Genomic DNA, 24569 nt, shown 5'->3' with positions numbered 1-24569 from the left:
GGTGACTGGGGTAATCGGGATGGGTGTGTCAGAGGCAGTGCGGGTTGGCGCAGGATAGAGCAGGGTTTAGGGCTGTTGTGCATAGGGTCGCTATGAGTCGCAAACTACTCGACGGCACATAACAACAACAACAACATCCCTCTGCCTGGAACAGACAGAAGGGTGGGAGGGGAGAGGACGCACAGAAGCAGTTAGGACTAATGGACCTCAAATTCCATGACCGCTGCAGGGAGAAGCCTGGCCTCTTCAGTTGGTGGCTGATGCCCGTCTGCACCCAGCCACAGATGGCTGGGCATGAGGTGACCAGGATCCAACCAGATGAAGAGAAGTCGGTCCGTGATGTGAGCTGGGGTAGATGGCTGCACTTGGCTCATGCATGCGGACTCCCCAAGTCCCCAAGCTGAGCAGAGGGCACTTCAGCAAAAGAGACCTGTTTGTTCCCTCACAGTCTGGGTTTGACAGGGACGGGCAAGCCAGAAACTGGCTATCTTACCTGGGGATATTAGTGTGCGAGGCAGGAAGCCACTGTAGTTATTAGGAAGATGATTATAAGAGGGGAGGAAACCCCTACAATGTATATGGATGACATATAATATAAACAAAATTCTGTATAAAACACAATGTATATGCATGAAACACAATGTACATGAAGGATAAAAACGGAGACTAGAAGCACTAGGTGGTCCCTGGTCAGCACAGCTGAGTGCTCTAAAGGGGACCTCAGAAGATCATGGACAGAGCGCTTGAGGAACGTGGAAGAAAACTAAAAACGCTGGAAATGGCCAGGCTTGCTGAGCCAATGGAGATGGTAGAACCCCAAGATGACGGCCCTTCATCACCCTTCAAGCTTGGAACTAAACTCACCATGGTGGCTCCATTTTCAGCCAAAACAGCAGGCCTTCCACGTGAACAGTAGTGTCACAGAGGCACTCCCTCCCCGGACTATCCGACAGGGCAGCGTGTGTCTAGGGAGGAAGCCGAGAAGGCAGGAAGGGATGGGCCGGAGGGATTAATGGGAATGCGAATCACAGGGGGAACGTGGGAGGAGTGTGTGTCATCACTCATTAAGGGCCTGAGCCAAAGTTCGTTTTCAGAGGCCTGTTATTTCGGAAGTGGATGACCAATCCTTCTCGCTAGTCTGTCTAAAAAAATTTTTTTTAGAATAGTATCTGACAGACAAGCGTTTCAAAGAAAGAAGCAGATGAAAGACATTTACCCAATTAGAGAAATGACTGATAGATTCCGGGTTGCTACCCACCCTTGGCACGTGTGTCTTGACCCATCCCTTTCCCTACTCCACCAGCATCCTTTTCCACTCCTGCCTACACCATTCAACACCTCTCTCCCCTTATCCAGCCCTTGATATGATGGCTTAAGTCTCAAGCTGGCCGTCGGGGCTTCTGTGGTTCTGAATACCTCGCGTTGCTGCCAGTTTCTTATGCTGTGACCAGTACCTCTTGAATTTAAGAGTCTCTAAGTACAAATACCAGGGAAACAAAGATTCTCATGACTGGGCCAACTGGAAGCATCATGATGGATGGTGAAGAGTTTGAGATTGTTAACAGCTTTAATTTGCTTGGTTCCACAACAATAATCAACACTCCTGGTACCAGCAGCCAGGAAATCAAGAGACGAATTACATTGAGAGTACTGAAGAGCAACGACATCAGCCTGGAGATTAAGGTGTGCCTGATCCAGGTCATAGTCTTTGCAATTGCTTGCTATGTATTAGAGAGTTGGGCAATGACTAGGAATGATAGAAGGATAATTGATGCCTCTGAGCTGTGGTGCTGGAGAAGTGTTGAATATACCATGGACTGCCAAGAGAACAAACAGGTTCATCCTAGAGAGGGTGAAGCCAGCCTGCTCCTTGGAGGCAAAGATTCTGGGACTTTTTGTGACATACTTTGGGTTTGTTGCAAGGAGGAACCAGTCCTTGTAGAGGGACATCATGCTTGGAAGCCTGGAGGGACAGAGAGACAGAGGGAGACCATTGATGAGATGGATTGATACAGTGACTGGGGTAATGAGGGCAGGTGTGTCAGAGACAGTAAAGTTGGCACAGGATAGAGTAGGTTTCAGGGCTGTTGTACATAGGGTTGCCACGAGTTGCAAGTGACTCGGTGGTGTATAACAACAACAAGCCAAAGTGGGTATAGATGGCGTGAATGGAAAACCACCAATCTGCTTTGTCAATTTCCACTTAGATGACAATAAAAAGAGGGAGGGGAAAATTGTCTCTGTGGACTTGAAAATACGGTCAGGATAGTGTGGTAAGTGAAAAGAGGTTACACAATAGTAATAATAATAACAATAATAGTGAATATTTAAATTTATCGTGTGACAGGCGTCGCTCTAAAAGCTTCAGACATATCGAAGTCATTTGTTTCTATTTTATTTCATTATTTTTTGTGTGTACTGTCAAATCAGATCTGAATGGTACAGGAGGAGATTGTTCCTCCTTCTCCAGCAGAGCATCTGGTGGATTCGAACCGTGCACCTCTGAGATTGCAGTGCAACTTCTTGCCACTAGGCCACCAGAGCTTGCCTATCGAAGTCATTTTTACATGTTGTGGTCAGTTGTCAACCTCAGGCTGGCTCTCACTCATGGCACCTCACGTACAGTAGCACTAAGCGTTGTGCCTACACATGCCCTTCCTGTGAGCTTTAATGCATTTGAGCCTGTTGTGACTATTTGTGAATTCATCATAATAACCTAGTATCATCCAGTACTTGTTAATAATCCCCTTGTATAAAATTAATTCCTATTTTACTGAACGATTTATTGAACAATTTCTTGAATGATAGCCAATAATTTCATTTTACTTGGATCCGCAATCAACACAGGTGTTGTTATTAAGTGCCACTGAGTTCATCACAACGGGTAGTGGCCCTGTGAACAACAGACCTGACTCTTGCCCTATCCTATGCTCGCCTCACCATGGTAGCAGCAGTCAAGAAGTCAAAAGATAAGTTGGACTGGGGTAATCTGCAGTCAAGGACTGTAGTGCTAAAATGCTAAAGAGCAAGGATGTCAGCTTAAAGACTAAGGTGCACCTGATCCAAGCCACAGTCTTTTCCATTACTTCCTATGCATCTGAAAGTTAGACAATGAATCAGGGTGACAGAAGAAGAATCAATGCTTTTTGAGTTGTGATGCTGGAGAAGAGGACTGAATAGCCCATGGACTGTCCCAAGAACAAACAAGTCCATCTTGGATAAAGTTTAACCAGGCTAGAGCGTTAGAGATGGAGAAGACGACCCTCAACAAGATGGACTGGCAGAGTGACCGCAACGATGGGCTTATGAGAGATGGTGAGGTGGAGGGTAGAGCAGAGTTCAGCTCTGTTGTTCCTGATGGCACCTAACAACAACAAAACACACTGTAGCATAAACGGTGACCTGTGAGAGAAGAGGTATTAAAAACGACTAACTTTATAAACCGTTGCAAAAACCAGTAACATTCTGAATCCAAGAAGTAAGTTCCTCAAAAGAGGAAAAAAGAACTCTGGCTGGAAACCAGCTTTGTTTCTATTAGTCCTTTTTGTGCATATTGCCAGCGTAGCAGCACCACGAAGCCCACAAGACAGCGTGAGGGTTAAACACTTTCAAATTCTCTCCCACCCAAGGCTGCGTCTTGTTGCCTAGTGACTGGTGCGCGGCTGGCTAGCGGCTGCCACTCACCTTGTCTCCAGAGAGTTAGCCTCCGCGCTCCTGAGGAAGGCTAGGATTGGACAAAGGTGACATCATGGTGCATCAAAGAACGGCATCTCTTTGTCAAGACAGCACCAATAAAAAGATCCAAGAGTTGGGAGCAAAGTGTTTTGCCTCCTTTGTTTTGTTTCTTTAATATGGGGCTTTAAAAAAAAAACCAACAACACAGAGAGCTAGAACACTTTCACCATTTCTTACAGAACCAATATTGTGTTACTACTAACTACATTTTTGCTCATGAAAAATTCCCCATCAGCATACAGCGCATCTTCGTGTCCATTTAATCAACGCTAGCCCAGCCAAAAGCCTCTCCCAGCCTGGAGCACTTGGTCAGCATTTGAGAAGTGGAATAGATTATCAGCAGAAAATGACCTCCCATAGTTCATTAGCTCACCCCTGGTTACAGAGTGGAATTACGGGCACAGCAGGTGCTTTTCGTTGCCTGTTCAAAGACCTACCATGGTCTGCAGCATCTACTGCAAATATAGCTTTGCCATAAGACTTCAGAATACATACACGAGGCAACAAAAGAAGAAGAAGAAGAAGAAATTGATGGGAGTTGAAAGCACTTCTACTTTTAAGCTCAAGCAGTTGGAACAATCTCACTCATTTTAGATCAGACATAAACATCAGCTCTTGGATTACTTTTGAAATGTAGATCACACATGTTTATACAGTTTTAAAACCCAACCTGATGCTTTTATATCATGTTCTGAACTGATGTGAACCCTGCTGTGGCCTCTTCAACGTTCAGCCATTTGAAGGCGTTCTCTGCAATTATAGTGTCAGTTGCAGATTCATTATCCGAGGCTGCTCTATTAAATCATCTGTTAAATACTTTCCTTTCTTGGTAAATATTCCATATACAGCCTAGTCACAGCTGGTATAATTGGATAATTGCTCCCAATTAATGATCTATTTCCAAAGCTGCAACTCCATATAAAGCTTATGGTTGAGCTGTAACAAAGGCAAAACCCCCATGGGAAACTGAAGAGGGAGTGAGAATTCCTTTCTGCACTTCTACTGTAAAGCAATTAGGGGGAGAGAGAGAGAGACAGAGAGCGAGCGAGCTCTCACACATATTAATAAATTGTATATGGCCCTGCTTGTAACACTGCTAAGAACCTGCGGTGTGCCAGAAGAAATGTGTAAGTACACCATTTGCTCTCCCCAAAACTGGCTGCAAATACTTAAATATTGCCATTTTTCATGTTAATAGTCAAATGTTGTTCTTTTTTAAAAAATTAAATATCTTTTTCAAATATTCTTAAAGTGAATTAAATCTGACCAGACATTTCTTAGGGCGAAATTTGTTTAAAAGAAGGAATGGTGGTGTTCACGCATAATTGAGTAACAAGGAATCGTTCTCAGTATTATCATCAAACGCTTGTATTCAGATATTACACGCATCTGTTCTTTTCCCTATATATTGTATGACTCAATGTCAAAGTGGACAACCAAAAGAACAAAGAAATATTTCTTGGAGGAAGTGTAACCAGAGTGCTTCCTGGAGGCAAAGGTGGTGAAATGTTGTCTCATATGCTTTGGGCATGTGGTCAGGAAGGGACCAGCCCTTGAGAAAAGACATCATGCTGTGAAGATAGACGATTAGCACAAGAGAGGAAGATCCTAAATGAGACGAGCTGACACAGTGACTAACACAACAAGCTGTTTTCTTAATTTCATTTTTAATTCTTAAAGTGAAAACAAAAAAATAGTAAGGTGTGACTAAAACACAAAACAAAACCCCAAACCCAGTGCGCTTGAGAATGACAGAGATTATACGAATAGTGCAGGATAAGGCAAGTTTTGTATTTGTTGTTCATAGAGTCTCTGTGAGTTAGCATCAACTCAGTGGCACCTAACCACAAATTTTAAGTTAATTTTTACTAGATATGAAGGTCAAGTTCTATTGCTAACTTGATTCTTCTTCATTTTACTAGAAAGACAGTAAACCTCTGTATGCTCCAGAAACTCTGTGAACTTTGATAAATGTCAATCGTTGTAGAGGGGCTTCAGGCCTTTTGTTCATAGGGTCGCTATGAATCATGCTTGACTCGAAGGCAGTCAACAACAATAATTCTTGGGGTGCTTCTTGGGAGGCAGTTACTTGTGGGAATGTGAATGAACGGAATTATTTTGTAGTAGAATCGATAGTCTCGTAATTTCATTAAGGTTCCGATTCAAAAAGAAAGTGAGAAACTAAAGACTCAATGAAGACAATAGGCTACAGGACAAATAGTCCACATGAGATGCAGCCTCCTGTACCTGAGACCTGAACAACTAGATGGTGCCCAGCTACCACTGCCAACCATTCTGATTAGGACCACAATTGAAACATCTTGATTGAATGGGAGGAAAATGTGGAACAGAGTCTTTGATTCCTCGAAAACAAAACCCCATAGTTACCAGACCAATTGAGACTAAAAGATTCCTCTGATTGGCTTCAGATATTTTCCAAACTTTGAACTAAACTTAACCTTGTGGCCATCTTTTAGGTAGCCACATATTAGCCGACAAATTAGGACCATCACTCTGAAGTGCTGTGTTGTTGTATAGTTTTTTGTTTTTTAAATCACTTTTATGCAGAGTCCAACAGGGCAAAAAAAAATTGCTGGCAAGGTTATGGGGAGACTGAAATTATTATTCACAGGTGGTGAGAATGTAAAATGTACAGCCACTAAGGAAGGCAGTCTGATACTTCCAAAAAAAGCTTGAAACAGAAATATCACCTGACCCAGTAATTCCACAACTGGGATATACCCTAAGAAACCAGAGCTACTGCTCAAACAGATGTATACACACCCGTGTTAGTTGCTGCATTAGTCACAAGAGAGAGAAATGGAAGCAACCCATGTGCTCCTCAACGAACGAATGGATAGGAAAAACTATGGTACATTCACAAAAAAGAATATTATGTAGCACTGAAAACAATGAACTTGTAAAACAGTATACAACATGAGGGAGCTGGAGAGAAATATCTGAGGCACAAAAGGACAAATACTACATAACACCACTGTTATAAACTAGGACTAACATGGGGGGTTGGGACGAGACAAAGGAAAAGAGTGGATAGATAATGAACACTGCATTGGAGCAGATGAAAGGAAGAGGTGTCTTAAAGGAATATATGATTAGGCATTATATGTATGTATAGAATAAGAATTGCACTGTAAAGTGGACTGGGGGTAGAGAGCTCTGGTGGCCTAGTGGCAAGAAGCTGTAGAGAAATCCCAGAGGTATGCGGTTCAAATCCACCAGATGCTCTGCTGGAGAAGGAGAAGGAGGGGTGATCTCCTCCTGTACCAGTCAGATCCGATTTGACGGTACACACACACTCAAATGGACTGGGGGTGGGGAAGAGAGGGAGGAGGGAAGAAAATGTGTAACAATAAATGAATGAAAAACAAATCTTTCTGTAAATCACAATAAAAGATTTAAAAAGAAATCACATGTATGGAGCCTAGTGACGAAGAATTTAATTTAAAACAAAGGTGAGAGTATAAGGAGGCAGAGAAACTAGATTAATGGAAATGGAACAACCTGAGTAAAAATGACAATGTTCACACACTGTAAAACGTGTAACCAATACCGCCAAATAATTGGTGTAAAAACTGTTGAGAACTTAAACTGCTGTACAAAAATCTTCACCAAAACACCATAAATATTCTTTTAAAGAGTCTGTTTGTATTTACTTTCATTTTGCTTGTTAAGAGATTTAATACTGTAAACAAGATCTTAAGAAGGTGCTTGAATTGCTTAATAAAACCTGTCAAGTAGGCTATTTATAAAAGCATTTTACTCCTTTTAATGCCTTAAAAAAAAAAAGCCTTGCTGTCTTCATTCCAGTTACATTTAAAAATAGCAAATGGGTATTTTCGTAGACTTCAATAACACAGGCTGACCTTTTTGCTAATCACAACAGTTAAAACTTTAACTATGAAATGACTTATTAATAGGATATAAAACCAGTCTAGTAGTACCCTTCTTTCCTTTCCTTTCTTTTCTATCTGAGACAAAGCTTTGCCACCCTTGTTCTAAAGAGCACTCTGGCTCCACTTTCTCCCAGCCACATCCGTCTGTTCTTTTGGCAGTCCATTCAGCACTCTTCTCCAACAGCCTCTTGGTCTAGGTATACGTTTCACATGAGCACAATCATGTGTTCTCAGATTCCCTGTCTTCTGAATGTAAGCCATAATGTGTCATGATCCACATAGTCAAAAGCCTTTACATAGTCAATAAAACACAAATAGACATCCTTCTGGTGCTATTTGAGCCAAGATCTATCTGACATCTGCAATGATATCCTGGGTGGTGCCATGGCCTATTCTAAATCGAGCTTCAATTTCTAGCAGTTCTCTGTCAATGTGCTTACGAGCCTTTTATGAATAATCTTCAAGATTTTCCTTGCAAGTGATATTGATGTTGTTGCTGGTGCTGTCACGCACTGTTGAGTAGCTTGTGACTTATAGTGAGCCTGTGTAGAACAGCTCTGAACTCTATCTGCTCTATCGTGAGCCAACCTCATTGTCTCTGACACACCGACCCCCGTTACCCCAGTCACGGAGTCAACCTGTCTCATCCAGGATCTTCCTCTCTCGCACTGTCCTCCCACCTTTCCAAGCATGATGTCCTTCTCCAAGGACTGGTCTCTCCTGGCCATGTGCCCAGAGTATGCCAGATGAAGCTTCAGAATCCTGGCCTCCGGGGAGCTCTGGTGGCCTAGTGGCAAGAAAACTGCACTGCAATCCCAGAGGAACACGGTTCGAATCCACCAGACGCTCTGCCGGAGAAGGAGGCGCAATATCCTCCTGTACCAGTCAGATCTGATTTGACGGTACACGCACACAAAATAATTTAAAAAAAAAAAAAAAGAATCCTGGCCTCCAAGGAGCAGCCTGGTATTGTCTGGGAATTTCCATATGGTGTTGCATCGTCTTTTCTGTGGAATGGGAATAAATATGGCTCCTTTCCAGTCAAGTGGCCAGACGGAGGGTCAGCAAAAGAAAGTCAGATCCTCAGGGGGATGGAGTAACACAGGGATTACATCAGAGGGTTGGAGCATGTCAGAGATTGTGAGAATGATGCAGGATTCAGATCTGTTGTTCCAAGGGGGAGGATCAGCTCTGAGTCAGTTCCAACTCAACAGTACAAAATAATAACTAACACAACAAAACATCTCACTTTATCTTGAAATTGCCTTGACTTCTCCATTAGAAATTCTTTAACTAGCTTTCTACGAAGATGGTGCCGAAAGCGAAGAAGGAAGTCCCTGCCCCTCCCAAAACTGAAGCCAAAGCAAAGGCATTAAAGGCCAAGAAGGCAGTCCTGAAGGACATCCACAGCCCCCCAAAAAAGAAGATCCACACGTCACCCACCTTCCAGCGGCCTAAGACAGTGAGACTCTGAAGGCAGCCGCAATATCCCTGGAAGAGCACCCCCAGGAGAAACAAGCTTGACCACTATGCCATCATCAAATTTCTCCTGACCATGAAGAAGATAGAAGATAACAACACGCTTGTGTTCACTGTGGATGTCAAGGCCAATAAGCACCAAATTAAACAAGCTGTAAAGAAGCCCTGTGACATTGATGTGGTCAAGGTCAACACTTTGATTAGGCCTGATGGAGAGAAGAAGGCCTATGTTCCACTTGCTCCTGACTGTGATGCTTTGGATGTTGCCAACAAAATCAGGATCATCTAAACTGAATGGCTAATTCTAAATACAAATTTTTCTCACCATTAAAAAAAAAGAAAGAAAGAAAGAAACTCTGTAACTAAAGTTTTTTCCCTCTTTTGCACTGCAGTTGTCTTTATGGACTGATATCTCTGGTTTTTGGGGTTTTTTTTCTTCTTTTCTTGTTGTGTACTGTCAAATAGGACCCAGCTGGCAAAGGAGGAGAACTGCCCGCCCTCCTTCTCCACAGAGCATCTAGCGGATTCAAATTGCACAGCTTTGGGATTGCAGCGCAGCTTCTTGCCACTTACGAGCCATAGTTGGTTTGATGACACAACATCAACATTGCAGCCTCTCAGTTATAGGAATATCTGTATACAAGAAGAATATTTGGTCATTAACTCATTTACTTAAACCTCAACTCTGTTAAGTTCTGTCAAGTCAGCTCCAAGGCAAGAGTGACACATTGCACAACAGCATGAAAGTCCACCTGATCCTCCTCATCCTCACGACCTCTGCTGAGCTCATTATGGCAATCGCTGTGACAACCCATCGCAAGCCAGTATTTACTAAATGCCAATCACCCCTATGGTCTGGTTGTGATCAAAACATCCAAAATGCTGTGCCTTTTTGGAGCTTACACCCGATTGCTTAGAAGGTGACAATATTTAAAATGGAACTAAGTCATTTAAAAGTGGCATATTCTATGAAGAAAAATAGAGTTGGGTAAGAAAAGCAGGCTCAGGACACAGTTGCTAATTTAGGTAAGGAGGACCAGGAGGACTACTTGACTGAGGACTGGGAAGAAGAGAGACAGATACCTGGAAGAAGAGCATTCTACATTGGGACCAGCAAAGGCAAAGTGAGAGGCTTTATAGGAAAAGCAAGAAAGGTACTATTATACCTGAAGCCGGTTGTGCAAAGGAAACACTGGTAGGCTATGAGTCTTAAGGAGTATACAGCTTGCAAGACCATGTAATATGGAAATTTGTTGGTGTCAATGTAAGAATTTAGAAGCCAACAATGAGAATAATGGATCTATCTTTTATACTCAAGCTTAGAGATGTCAGGGGCAAAAGCTTGAATGGTTCAGGAAGCATCAAATGAAGATGAAGGGAATACACAGAAACATTGTCCCAAGAAGAATTGGCTGACACTGAAATATTTCAGGCAGTACCATATGATCAAGGAAGGTGATGAAGGAGGAGGAAATTCAAGGTGCATGGGAGTCACTGTAAAAAATAAGGCCCCAGGAATCTATAGGATATCATTTGGCATGTTTCATCCAACAGATGCAGCCCTGAATGTGCTCACCAGTCTATGCCAGGAAATTTGGAGGACAGGTGCTTGCCTGACTGACTGGAAGAGATCAACGTTTGGTCCAATTTCCAAGAAAGGTGATCCAACAGGATGTGGAAACTATCAGACAATACCATTAATAACACATGCAAGCAAAATAATTGCTGAAGATCCTTCAAAATCGGTAGAACAGTACATGGAGAACTGCCAGAAATTCAAGCTGAGTTTAGAAACGTTTGTGGCACTAGGGATATCATTGCTGATGTCAGATGAATCTTTGCTGCAAGCAGAAAATATCAGAATGTCTGTTTGTACTTTATTGACTATGTGGATCATAAAAAATTGTTACCTACACAGAGAAAAATAGAAATCTCATGTTCTTCCGTGAAACTTCTACCTAGACCAAGAAGCTGTTGTGCAAACAAGAGCAGGGAAACACTACATGGTTTAAGGTTAAGAAAGGTGTGTATCAGGGTTATAACCCTTCTCCAAATCTATTCAGTCTGTAAAAAGAGAAAATGAATTTCTGTTTATTAACAACTTGAATTATTTCTGCTACAGCAGCACTGTATAACCATAGCACATTTTGGTATCAGAAGCTTGAAGTATTTCTCTCACAGATTCCTAAAATGTGGACATAATTTTGGGATTGGAAATGGGTACAGGCTGGAAGAGTTGAAGTAAAAGTCGAGATTGTCTTGAAGAGACAGTTAGTAGAATTACAGATGTGAAACGAAACTGACAGAAGGACTTGCAAGTGAAGTGAGCTAAAAGAAAAAGCCTCAAAACAACAACAACAACAAAAAACTAAAGTCTCCATCATTTTAGAGAATTCATATAGCACCAGCAAGAGAGTACTGGTGAAAATGAAGACATTAAATATGCTTTAGTGGAGGACAGGTGATGCCCACGATAGCAGAGAACTTGTCTGAATTGTGTCCAAATGTTTCATTCAAGTGATGAACTTGGATTTCTGGCCAACAGTATTTCTAAGCAAAATGTTAAAGGGGAAGCATGATTTCTCCTGGCTGCTTTAAAGAAAAATGTGAGAGGACAGAGAGGGAATTAAAACAGATCATAAAGAAGCTGCACTGCAATCTCGGAGGTGCATGGTTCAAATCCACCAGATGCTCTGCTGGAGAAGGAGGAACCATCTCCTCCTGTATCAGTCAGATCTGATTTGACGGTACACACAAAAAATAATAATAAAAAAACAAAAACACCCCAGATCATAAAGATTAGGAAAATTGTGTTGTACAAATTACATTACAAATTATATGTATCTTTTGCAATGTTTATCAAGAACTTGGTGCAGCAGTATTTTGTTAGAGAGAGTAAATCTGTGACTGATATACATCAAATCAACTATCACAGGAGCTCGGGTGGCCTAGTGGCAAGAAGCTGCGCTGCAATCCCCAAGGTGTGCGGTTCGAATCCACCAGATGCTCCGCTGGAGAAGAGGGGCAATCTCGTTCTATGCCAGTCAGATCTGATTTGATGGTACACAACAAGGGGGTGGGGGGACCAACTATCACATTAGAGTGCAGGAGGCAGAAAGAATAGTGCCTCTTGGAATTCTATGCGTCAAAGACAGGTCAAAGGAGCTATATGCTGTTCTCCAAGAAAAGGACTGGATTATCTTGGAATTCCTGATGTAAAAAACAAAGCTGCACCAAGAAAGCCATATCAGCAACCAGATTTCAGAAGAGAGGTTGGTTTTCAAGCATGAGAAGCACTGTCATTGTTTTCTGCTGAGTTTTGGACTCGCTTGGTGGTTGTCATCCCCCCCTCCCTGCGATTCCTCCCATCTGTAATGGAAATGCCTACCTGAGGTCTCTTCTGCTATTGTCTAGACTTCACCGTCTCACAGATGAAGAGGACTCTAACACATTATTTTGCTCAAATTGTTCCAGTTTTGGGCATTGGGAGCGCTTGGAGTTGCAACATACTAATCGATTGAATGCTTTTAATCAGTAATCATGAATTCAATAGGACTACTCACAGATCTTTTTTAAAAAGTCATTTAATATATTTGTCAATTTTTTAGTTATTTATGGAGGGATTTAAATTTATTCTTGTCAACAGAAAATCTTGTGTGGATGTGCAACCTATATATAGACTAAGAAGTTGTGGGGCAAACAGAGCAAGAGAACATTACATGGTTTAAAATGAAAAAGGGAGTACATCAGGGCTGTAGTCTCTCTCCATACCTATTCAATTTGTACGCTGAGCAAATTATTTGAGAATCTAGACTCGATGAGGAGGAATGTGGCATCTATATTACAGAACTTGAAGCACTTGTTTGCAGAAGTTAAAAGAATATAGCCTTTAATATGGATTGCAAGGGAGCTCTGGTGGCCTAGTGGCAAGAAGCTGCGCCGTAATCCTGAAGGCACATGGTTTGAATCCACCAGAAACTCCGCTGGAGAGGGAGTGGCAATCTCCTGTGCCAATCAGATCTGATTCGAAGATACACAAGGAAAAATATATTTTTAAAAAATGGATTGCACCTCAACATCAAGAAAACAAAAATTCTTTCCACTGGACCTACAGACGTCATGATAGAAGAAAAGATTGGAACCGTTAAAAATTTCATCTTACTTGGATCCACAATCAACACCCTTGGCACCAATAGTCAGGAACCTCTCCAAATTATTGAGTAAAGATGTCAGTTTGAGGGCTAAGTTCTTTCTACTCACTTGTTAGGCAAATGAGAGCTGGACAATGAGTAAGAATGACAGAAGAAAAAAGTGATGCCTTTGAGCTGTGGTGTTGGAGATCACTGAACACCCATGGGCTGCTAAAAGGACAAAACAAATATTTCTTGGAGAAAGTGCAGCCAGAGTGCTCTTTGGAGGCAAAGGTGATGAGGCTTTACCTACTTCAGGCATGTTGCTAGGAGAAGTTATTCCTTGGAAAGGGACATAATACACAGAAGGCAGAGGGGGTTGACAAAGTAGAGAAAGACTCTCAACTAAGTGGACTGACACAGTGACTGCCACAAAGGGCTCTTATGTGCCGGGACGTGCGAGGATGGCACAGGATAGGACAGGGTTCCTATCTATTGTCCATACGGTTGCTGAGTCATACTGGACTTGGTGACACCTAACAGTTTGTCCACAGATGCACCTCACTGTACCAGGGTGATCTAGTAAAGCGCATAAATCTTCAATGACTTCTCCAAGTTCTGAAGATGAAAGTTTGTGTTTTTTTTTTTAACTTGACTCATGGTTCTGCAAAGGTTGGTGGTCCAATGATAAGGAGTTGTGCAGCCAACCCTGAAAGAGCATGGTTCTAATCCACCAGCTGTTCCATAGGAGAAAGATGGGCTATCTCTTACTGTGGGATTATGTGCCTCTGAAAACTCGATGGCAGGTCAGCTGTGAGTAGGTTCCAACTGGACAGGTACACAATATGGTTTTGCAGGGCTTGACTCTAGCTAGCCCTTTTGCTTTATGACCACACTGGCCTAGTTTATGGAAAGTCTCATTTTTTTTTCCTTTCATAGAGATTAGAGTATACAGAACAATTTTCCATGCTTTTATTCCCAAATTAACAGCAACGCTTTAGAGGTAGGGCTGTGAGGCGATTCTCGCCTGAGTTTCCAAGGCTGTAAAGGGAGGAGACGGTCAATCTTTCTCCTAAGAAGGTGCTGGTGGATTCAGACCACGAGAGGATGGTCTCTGGGTTAGAAGCACTGTCCCTAAAGGTGAGGCCACCAGAGTTCCCTGTTTTTGCTGCTAACCAAGTTGATTTTCCACTCTGTGACTCCAAGAATAGAACTGCCTACCAGGACCTTAAACTTTATTCTTCGCAGATCATAAGCTGCTCTTCCGGCTCAAACCAGCATGCCTCTTATTATATGATTGCATGGTCTTTTTTCTTCTTTCAGGGAAGCTATTACAATTCATAATTGCATTTTCAAGAGAGGATTTATTTTTGTACTCAGGTATAAGCACTAAAATATTTGCCTAGCTAGAAACTCAGGTCATCAAGAATTTTTCTCAGCCTCTCTTTGACTATACAAGGTTCTCACACAAACATGAATGACATCAGCACAACCTGGTTGCTTTTTGAGAACTTCCAACTCTCCTGGCATATAAAAACTCTTTCCATTTAAAAGAAATCTCCCCTAAATTAATAATACTTTCTGCAATCTCTTTTCTCTCTAACTTTTGGGTTCCTCTTTTATTAAACTTTCCCAAGAGCAACTCAGGTGGAGAAAAACTAAATCAACTTAGTACAAAAAATCATGGGCAAGAATCAGTTTTTTAAAAAACCTACATTATGAAAAAAAAAATCGACATTATGAACTAAATAAGCTTTTATATAGCCTGCCTTGAAATTCACTGGAAATGTGCCTACCTTCCAAATAACATATTTGTAAACAAACTTTTGGAACACAAACTACACTTCAATATATGAGTGTATGGGGTTTGTTTTTTTTTTTAAAAAAAACATAGACAAATGCTAAATTTTTTTGTATAAATTTTGTATGCATAAAAACTAGTGATACATTTAATCTACATTTTTTTATAATTTTCACAAGCAAAAAGCTATTCAAGTAAGTATATGCTGAAATTCTTCAGAAGACTGCATGCATTCTTTATATTTACCTTAGTTATTATTCTAGAGTTTTTCTTTCTTTCAAAACTCATACAAGCAAGGAAGCAGTAAAATGCAAACATGAAAATAAAATTATTTTAAGGGACAGATACATGGCTCCCAAAACGGTTATTTTTAAAAAACTACTGTACTTCAAACAGAAGCCTTAAAGAGGCATAAAGAAAGGCTGTAATCTCTATTAAAAATTGGAGGGGGAAAAAAGAGGCATTGAGAGGGCAGTAGTAGTTTACCATCAGTATGATAGTCTCACTTGACTCATTTCCAATAAAGAACAGTATACAGGAAATATAATTATCAGCACAGAACCCTGAGGGGGCTAACAAATTCTAGATGTTGGTTATAGGTGATTCTTCATCCAAGGCCCCGGTTTCTGGAGTGATATTGCTGGTATTTTTTTAGTAACAGTGCATTTAGAAAAAAATCATTTTTTATCCTATCCAATTTTGCTTGTTGCTTGTACTGAGTGGCGCTGCCAACCCAAAGGTTGACAGTTTGAATCCACCAGATGCTGTGTGGCAGAAAATATGGACAACGCATTCCTGTGTGAGTTATAGCCTCTGAAAATCCACAGGAGGGTCAGCTATGCGACATTTCCCACTCAATAGTAATGGGCTTGAGCTTTAGATACAAGAATGGGGGGAACGGAAGAAGTGAATAATTAACACTATTTTAACTTTCAGTGAATAAGACATGTAAAAACCAGGAAAAACAATACTTTCAAAAGGAATTTTTTGTTTAAACTCTGAAATGGAAACATGGTTCTTCATCAGCGGGATTCAAACTCCATAAAATAGCAACGGCAGTTGTGTGTGTGCAAGTGAGTGAACAGGCAATGGGTGTGAGTCAACTATGTCGATTCAACCCTTTCCCACAAAACAAACAGCACATCTATAACCAGGAGAGGATGAAATAGATGAATGGGACCTTCTAAGACTTAAATCCCTATGGACATCCAAAAACTTCTCCAACAGGGTGAAAAGGGAAGTCACAGATTGGGGAAAATATTTGGTAATGATATGCCTGACAAAGGACTTATATCTAGAACTTATACTCAAGCACCACAAGAAGATAAAGGTAACTAACCCAATTGAAAAATGGGCACAGGATATGAACAGCCACTTCACCGAAGAAGACATTCAGATGGCAAACACATGAAGAAATGTTCAAAATCCCTAGCTCTAAGAGAGATGCAAATCAAAACAACTATGAGATATCATCTTACCCCAGTAAGAATAGCAAAATTTAACAGAACAGCAAACATCAAATGCTGCTGAGACTGTGGAGAAACTGGAATTTTTATTCACTATTGGTGGGAGTGTAAAATGGTACAACCACTATGGAAGGCTGTATGGTGCTTTCTCAAAAAGTTGCAAATAGAAATACCATTTAACCCAGCAATTCCACTACTGGGAATTTTCCCTAAAGAAACCATAACTGCCACCCAAGCAGATATATGCACACTCATGGTTATTGCAGCTTTGTTCACAATGGCAAAGAGCTGGAAACAACCCAAATGCCCATCAACAAATGAATGGATAGAGAAGCTCTGGTATACTCACACAATGGAATACTATCCAGCATTGAAAAATAAGGAACTCATGAAATATTAAGCAAAATGGATGACCTTGGAGGACATTATGCTGAATGAAATATCTCAGTCACAAAAGGACAAATATTGCATAGGGCCACTGTTGTAAAACAGTACTGACATAACGGTTGAGGGAAGACAGAAAAGGAGGGGAGGAATGAGGTATATTGCATTGAAACAGATGAGGAAGAGAACTGTTTAAAAGGGATATATGAATGGGTATTCTTGTCCAGAAGTCCAGAGTGAAGGCTGCATAGTGGAGTGGACTTGGGGAGAGGGATTGCATAACAATGAAAGAGTTTTTCTTTTTCTTTTTAAGGAGAAGAGTGAATTGGGGAGAGGGGGTGGGTAGAGAGATAAGTGCAACAACGAATGACTGGAAACCCGAAGTCTCTGTAAACTTTCATTAAAATTAATAAAATTTAAAAAAAACCAAACAGCACAGAAATGTTACAAAAAATGTTTATTCTGTAATACTTTGTCATAATGAATTGCATCTCTTTGGTAAAAATAAACTTTATAAACATTTTAATAACCAGATTAGATAAAAAAACTAAACATTTGTAAGTTGTTTTTAATATGAGCAAAAGATTGGCAACTGAGAAGTGGCTCACATGTGAATGGTCATCGATTGGCAGTTAAAACCCAAACTCAGAAAAAAGTTTATGCTGCATCAGTTAAAAAGACAAGGAAACAGTTTAATATCTCAAATTTCTTGCATCAGAAAGCATTCTTACAATTCCATTTAAAAATAAATAGTTACAATGAATTGGCAACTAGACATCTTTATATACTGTATGGTGGCAACATAATACTTTAAAAGGAAGCACTTAGTTGAAAAAAATGTACAACTTAAAACAAAGTTTGACAATGGCACTGGCAGTCAGACGCAAACCATATGCTTTAAGGAAAAATGGTAGTTGTGATATTAAAATACTTTGCCTTTCAATAAATACTTTGACTACATCATTAATATACTGATGTAAACTTTGTTTTAATCAAAGCTTACACATTTCAAACTAATGAAAAACTATAATATGAAAGTAAATCTGAAAGCCTCAAAGTTTCATCATAAAATGCTGTGGACTTCACAAAATGCTGTTAAATTACTGGAGTGTTTAAGACTGCCTCCACGGTTCTGCAAAGTACTCAACATCTGTGGCTTAAACTGTTGGGAGAGGCCTCCTGGTTTACTGAGATATGGGCATTACCTCCCTAACTCTTTCTAGCTTGAAATTCATGCTAAATATATTTAATTGGCCATCAAGTATGAACCCTTTACAGAATGCTGCAGAAAGTAGCAAAAGGGGGGGGGGAATAAATATTTATAGATCCCAAACTTTCCAACAGAGAAGCCTAGGAGAAGGGAAGTCATGCAGCTATGAAGAGGGCAACAAAGGCCAAAGTTGGGGTGGGGGAAGGAGATGGCCCACTCCCCTGAGTAATCTGTTGGCTTTCTTTAAATTTTAAAAAGAAAAGTATTAACTAATTTAGTAGTATAATGAAGAAATAAAAATGTCAAAATTTAAAAGAAAAAAAACCAAACAAACCCACAAACCCTAAGACAATCCTTGATTCTATCTGGGGTATGAAAAATGACAATTAGCTAAGCCAAACTTTTACCAGGATCATTTATGAACTGGAATCAATTGGGACACAATTCAACATTTTAGCCGAAGACAAAATTATATGTCTTTTTAAAAAAACAAACAAACAAAAATAATTGTTGGAAAGCTCCCAGGCACATAACTTCCTCCAGAGTTTCAAAGCTCTTTTTTGTTATGATAGTATCTGTTGCTATTACAGTATTGAAAACTCCATTTCCAGTCTCTATGATATGAAATGGCTTTCTTTAATTGGGTGGTTAACAGCTATGTTTCTATGTCAACAGAACAAAGAAATGGGATGGTAATTCCCATGGAAGTAGTAGTAGGGAGATGAGAATTGTGTTGCATGAGGGAGCTCTGGTGGGTTAGTGGGCAAGAAGTTGCACTCCCAACCAACAGCACGTGGTTTGAATCCACTAGCTGCTCTGTGGGAGAAAGACTGGCAACTTCCTCCTGTGTGTGTGATTTACAGCCTCTGAAAACCCACTGGCAGGTCAACTATTAATCAACAGTACACAACAACAACAATAGCTGTCTCTGTTAAACAGACCTGAAGAATGGGATCATAATTCTCATGGAATATAAAGGAAATGATAATTGCGTAGTTAAAAAAAAAAAAAGGGTATTCCCCCTCCTTGAAAATAACTACCTTGAGATACTAGCAAATGAAAAATCATGCACTGAATTCTGTACAAATGGACATGTGAAATATCATGGAACTTATTCCTATTATCATTTTTAGTGTACAAGCATTTTTTTCCTTGCAAGTTAGGAACGTTAACATATTTTCATAAAGAGGGAGAGAAAATGAAGAAATTTACATTAATACAAAATAATCCTGATTTTTTTCCCCCCAATCTCTGCTCTTTATCTCATTTTCCTTTTCTTAGAATAATTATGTAATAGACGGGAACTAGGGAGCACACTGGTGGTCAGAATTTCAAGGAAAATAAACTGGAATCAGATCACTGAAATACTATTTCTAAGGGCTGGGGTAAATAGCTTATAAATGTGAAGGTGGTTTTTATGCTTACTAGTTATACTACAGTTAAAGCACTTTTTTGTTGGTTTATTCCCTGACTGCAGTAAAAGGTAGTAAATCTAGCCTAGCCATTTTCTGTAATAGATGGGACTACTTCTCACTATCAGTGAATTAAAATATTACTATTTTTCCATAGCATTGATCAATGTTATTATTCAGGCTCAATTACAATTAACATGGGGAGTGGAAATCATCACTGGCTAAAAGTACTGCCGACTGAAAAAAATAGTTTCTGAATCTTATTTTCTCCAAAATAAAATCTGCATTGACATAGGAATAATTGTTCCCATTAAAAACATGCAAGAGCATACTCTATATTATAAACAGGTGAAAGCTAGGAATGCACATCTTGAACCTGAACGCTGTCTATGTATTTACTGAAACAGAAAAATTAAAGCAAAGCCACTGCCTATGAAAGAGTAGAGCATGAATTTAAGACTGAACTTTTAAAATGGTTTTCTAATAAAGGAAAAATAAAATTTAGTTTTATGACCATCCCTTCTTCCTTCTGAACAATACAGTTAAACTACGCAAATCACATTATGAAAAAAAATTCCTATAAGCAGATTTCTTCAAATACTTAAAACATTAAGTCAAAACACTTTAAGAACAGCAAGGATTAATGGCACAGAGAGGCATTTTCCGGAGTCCTGCATTTTCAGGTCAAATGGCTCAAATGCAAACCAAAAGTTGGCAGTACGAAGCCACCAGCAGCTCTGAGGGAGAAAGACGTGGCAGCTTGCTTAAGAGGAGACTGGCGGCCTCAGACATTCTCCAGGGCAGTTCCTCTCCACCCACCAGACGAGCTGAGTTGGAATCCACTTGGTGGCAGGTAGGTTTAGTTTGGTTTTGAGTATTACATTGCCTCCCACAACCTGTGTACTGTCACCGGTGATATTTTCGACAAATTTGAAAACCCATAAGGGGGTATTTCACTCTCCTGTTTTGCTAAATTGTGTGTATTTAGATTTGCATAACAAAATTATTTCAAAGCTTGGACTGAAGGGTTCCCCCCAAAATGGTAGACCTTAACGATAACAAAGTAGTGAGCATTTAAACAATTATTTTAGATTATACTCCATTCCTTTTACAAGACTCTCAGAATTCAGAACATTTAACAAACAAATGAAAGACTCTCTTATGGCAGCAGTGGTAAGTCAAAATGGGTGCTACTCCAAGACCCACTTCATGGCTGTATCCTTTCACTGGACAGTTTCAACTAAACAAGACAGAGAATGAGTAAAATTTTAAACAATGGTCACAGAGCATTTTGAGAAAGAATAAAAGGGGTCAGTAAGTGCTATGTAATATTTCTGAAGTGAAAAAAAAATTCAAAGATAACACTGTATTAGGAATTGGGAGTATTTTCTGAAGGAAATTTCACCACAAAATTGCTTTTTCTCAATTTCTGCACTCTTTGTTGTATTCTCTACCTATGTAAAGAAAAGAACTTAATATACTCTAGAATCTCTTCCAATTTATCTTTAGCCTTCTTCATGCCACAAAAAACCCCACAACAAAAAACCCTAAAAATTAAGATAAAACTTTAAAATCTGGATTGTGTCATAGGAAGAATATTAAAGAGAAACACATCAGTAAAATTTTAAGCTGGATCAGTAATTATAGTTACAGACAGAAAAGGAGAAAGAAAAAAAACTCTTACAGAGTTGAGTTGCAAATTCTTACACTGACATATTAACAAAAGGAAAGATTTTTTTTTTTCCTATAATTTTAAGACAGATGCTGAATCTCCACATCTTGGAAACACTTATCACAAAAATGATCCTTTTAGGACTGCACGTTATATATTTCTGATTGGGCATGATCTTAACAGCAATTATTTAATAATAAAATCTTTTTTAAAAAAAACAAACAAACCCTCAAACATTTTGAAAGAAATAATTAGTATCCCCACCTCCCCACCCTAAAACTAAGTAAGTCCATTATGGCTTTGACATCCCTTGTAAAGAATAAAGTAGAAGAGTATTGCCACACTTAAAAATAATTTCACACTAATAAGGATTTCTATTTTTTCCGCTGCTTTTGCGTCTTCACAGTACTTATTAGGGACCCCACACACGTACGAACGCCTGCAAGGTGGAGCAGAGACCCAGCCGCTTCTTTGAGCTCCTCATCAATCTCTTGACATGACTGCTTCCGCATCTTTTTGGCTGGCTGTCCTTGTTCAGCGGTGTCGGCACAAGGCCGGGATGCAAAGCCACTGTCTGCAAGTGGATCATCTTCATAGTCAACGTCTGTATCCTCTTCGCTGTGAAATCCTTCACTGCCATCACTCCCTGCATGGCTGCTCTTTGGGATAAATTCAAATACCTCATCCACAGAAGACAGGGAAGACACACTGGACCTGGACGCACAGCGCTGAGCCACCACACTACTGGCACTGTAATTGTGGTCCTCCTTGGGGTCAATGCTGGTGGCTAAAGAATCGCTCTCTTGTAAGCACACAGCACCAGGAGGGTTAAATGCATTGCCATAGCTCCTCTTTTTTTGCAATGATGTTTTAAGAGGAAGAGGTTTCTCACCTGTGGAAAGGAACATTTCATCAATAGGTGAAAGGCATTTGGTTGCAAAGAGAAGCCATTAAAAACTACAGTATTAAAGAAGTATGAGACTTCAATCAGTTTCAATACTTGGAATTTATTTGGACTTTGATGTGAAGAAATAAATTGCAAAGAAGATTTATGAAATCATCAGAGACTTCAGAATACAAACTTCATATGTGATTGAGAACAAACTGAACAATAGGCAAAGAAAATAAAATATGCGACTGACTACTCTTGATTAGCACATGCCTCAGTTAGTGGGTGACTTTTTTTCTCATACATAATCTGAAAGCTCCTTAAACCACTTAGCAATATACATAATTTATCCTTTCCATGGATAATGTCATTTTTTTTAAATGTCATTATTTGATACACAAGATGCCTCAATAAATGAATAGAAACAGAAAATAGTTAAGGTTATGTTGATCCAACTTTTTCACCAGTAAAAATAATATTTCCAGTATGCTGCATATGTTTGTTAAAGACATCTTTTGTCATTGAGAACTCTAAAATGTTGATATTTCATTAAATTCATCAATCTTTTCCTTCTTGGATGAGATATTCTGTATCTTAGAAAAGACTGTCCAAAGTTACAAATATATTTCCTGTCTTAGATTCTCTGACTTTTAATTTTATTTTGTTTGTGTGTTTGTTTGTTTTTATTAAATTTTATTAGTATTAATGAACATTTACAAGGATTTTGGGTTTTCATTCCTTCATTGCTGACTTTTAATTTTAGATCTTTAAGGTCATTTTCTAAATCTACTACTTTACTACTAATTTTGTTTTAGTATTTCTGGTGGTATAATGCATAGGGTGTTGTGCTAACAAAAAGGTCTGCAGTTTGAATCCACCAGCCAGCCTACAGCAGAAAGATGGGCAGCTTCCTCTACTCAGATTTAAGCCTTGGAAACGCAGTGGAAGCTGTGATGAGTCGGAGTGAATGACAACCGTAGGCTTTGTTTGGCTCTACTTCTTATTTAATGAGAGAAGTTCTATCACAGAACTAACTTCAATCTCTCAATTGTTCTCATATGAAACCACAATTTAGTGAGAAAGGAGGACTGTAATACTTTCATTTTTTGTATTATATTTGAAAAGGTACTCAGAAAAAATGTATTTTAAAAAGAAAAGCATAATTGCTTACATTGTAAAATTCCTTGTTCTATAGAAGTCTTTAAAAGCATCATTGCAGTGGCAGCATCAATATCAGATTCTGAAAAGGGAAAAGAGTAGCAATATTAATGTTTGCAAAAAAAATTATTAAAAGTATTTGTATGTGTCCAAAGGTAATCAATGTTAAGTTGTTGGTACATCTTCTTCTATATATATATATATATTTTTTTTTTTTAAAAAAAAAAGGTAAGTAAATAATTACAAAAAGGGGGCTGTTTTCTCTTTAAAAATCTATCATCTGATGGGCCCACAGGGAAGCACACTGTTGGCCACTGCATGAATGAACACTCCTTGAGCAACCCTTGGCTATGCACCTGCACTAGTGTTAATTCATCAAATCCTCACAACATTCCATGTGGATACTATTAATATTTGTGTTTTAAAAATGAGAAAACAGTATCAAGGAATAGCAGAGGTGGGATTTAACTACTAGAACACAGGTTTTTAATTATTCCTTTAATCCATCCTTTAATACTTAATTCTATAGCCTGTTACTCATTCAATAAATTTAGTATGCTACTATGAGTCGCCCATTATTCCAGGCTGTGAGGTTATAGCAGAAAATAAACCAGGAAAACCTCCTTCTGCTCAGAACACAAGGGCAGATTTAATACAACCTATTAAGTTAGTAATAAGTATGGGGAGAAAATGAGTTACGGAAGGGACAACAGTACAGGGAGGTGGTGGCAATTTTAAGTACTGATGTCAGAAAAAGCCTGTGGAAGGCAATATCTGAGCAAAGACCTGAGAAGAGAGTCATATGAGGGAAAGGATTTCAGGAGGAATAAAGAGCAAGTTCAAAGGATATGAATCAATGATATGTAATTGCAGGGGACAACAAAACAAAAACCTAATTACTGTCTAAAATGTTACAGAGTTCAGAATTCTAACATGTCTTTGAAGAAAAAAGGTACGAGGGCTAACCCATATGGTATCTCTGTGTGAACTGGAACAAAGGCCAACTACTCCTCACAGGGCACACAATTTGGAGAAAGATGAGTGGGTGGCTTTTCAGTTCTGCCCCCGCCTCAGCCAGGTGGCCGCGCCAGGCACAGCGTGCACAGCTTCAAGCAAGGCCCTACCAGGGGCACTCTATGATGGCACCTCCTCCTACCCCTTCTCAAAGTCTACCTTGTTTGCAATTTTTATTCTTAAAATTATTAATCCAAATTGAAGGGCTGATTTACAGAGCCACTTCTGAACAACAAAAGGGAAATTTGGAAAAGTTCACAAGAACACATACTCAGCGAGAAATAGTTAAACTGTGTTATTTTATA

At 39.6% G+C, this 24569-nt stretch overlaps 1 protein-coding gene across 1 annotated transcript in view; it reads right to left on the bottom strand.

Annotated features, from left to right (window-relative positions):
- Nucleotides 1-21577: 21577 nt before the first annotated feature.
- Nucleotides 21578-24569, bottom strand: part of FOXN2 (forkhead box N2) — a 25963-nt gene continuing 22971 nt past the window's right edge. The window contains exons 4-5 of the mRNA XM_006880906.1: nucleotides 23264-23332; nucleotides 21578-22095 (exon numbers count right to left, since the gene is read on the bottom strand). Of these exons, the coding sequence (XP_006880968.1) occupies nucleotides 21578-22095; nucleotides 23264-23332 (587 nt within the window). The remainder of the gene's footprint in view (nucleotides 22096-23263; nucleotides 23333-24569) is intronic.

The sequence above is a fragment of the Elephantulus edwardii genome, unplaced genomic scaffold (genome assembly GCF_000299155.1).
Source record: "Elephantulus edwardii isolate Elephantulus edwardi_28Jun2011 unplaced genomic scaffold, EleEdw1.0 scaffold00011, whole genome shotgun sequence".
Taxonomy (NCBI): domain Eukaryota; kingdom Metazoa; phylum Chordata; class Mammalia; order Macroscelidea; family Macroscelididae; genus Elephantulus; species Elephantulus edwardii.
The sequence above is the reverse complement of the archived record's forward strand: the minus strand, read 5'-3'. Positions and strand labels throughout refer to the sequence as shown.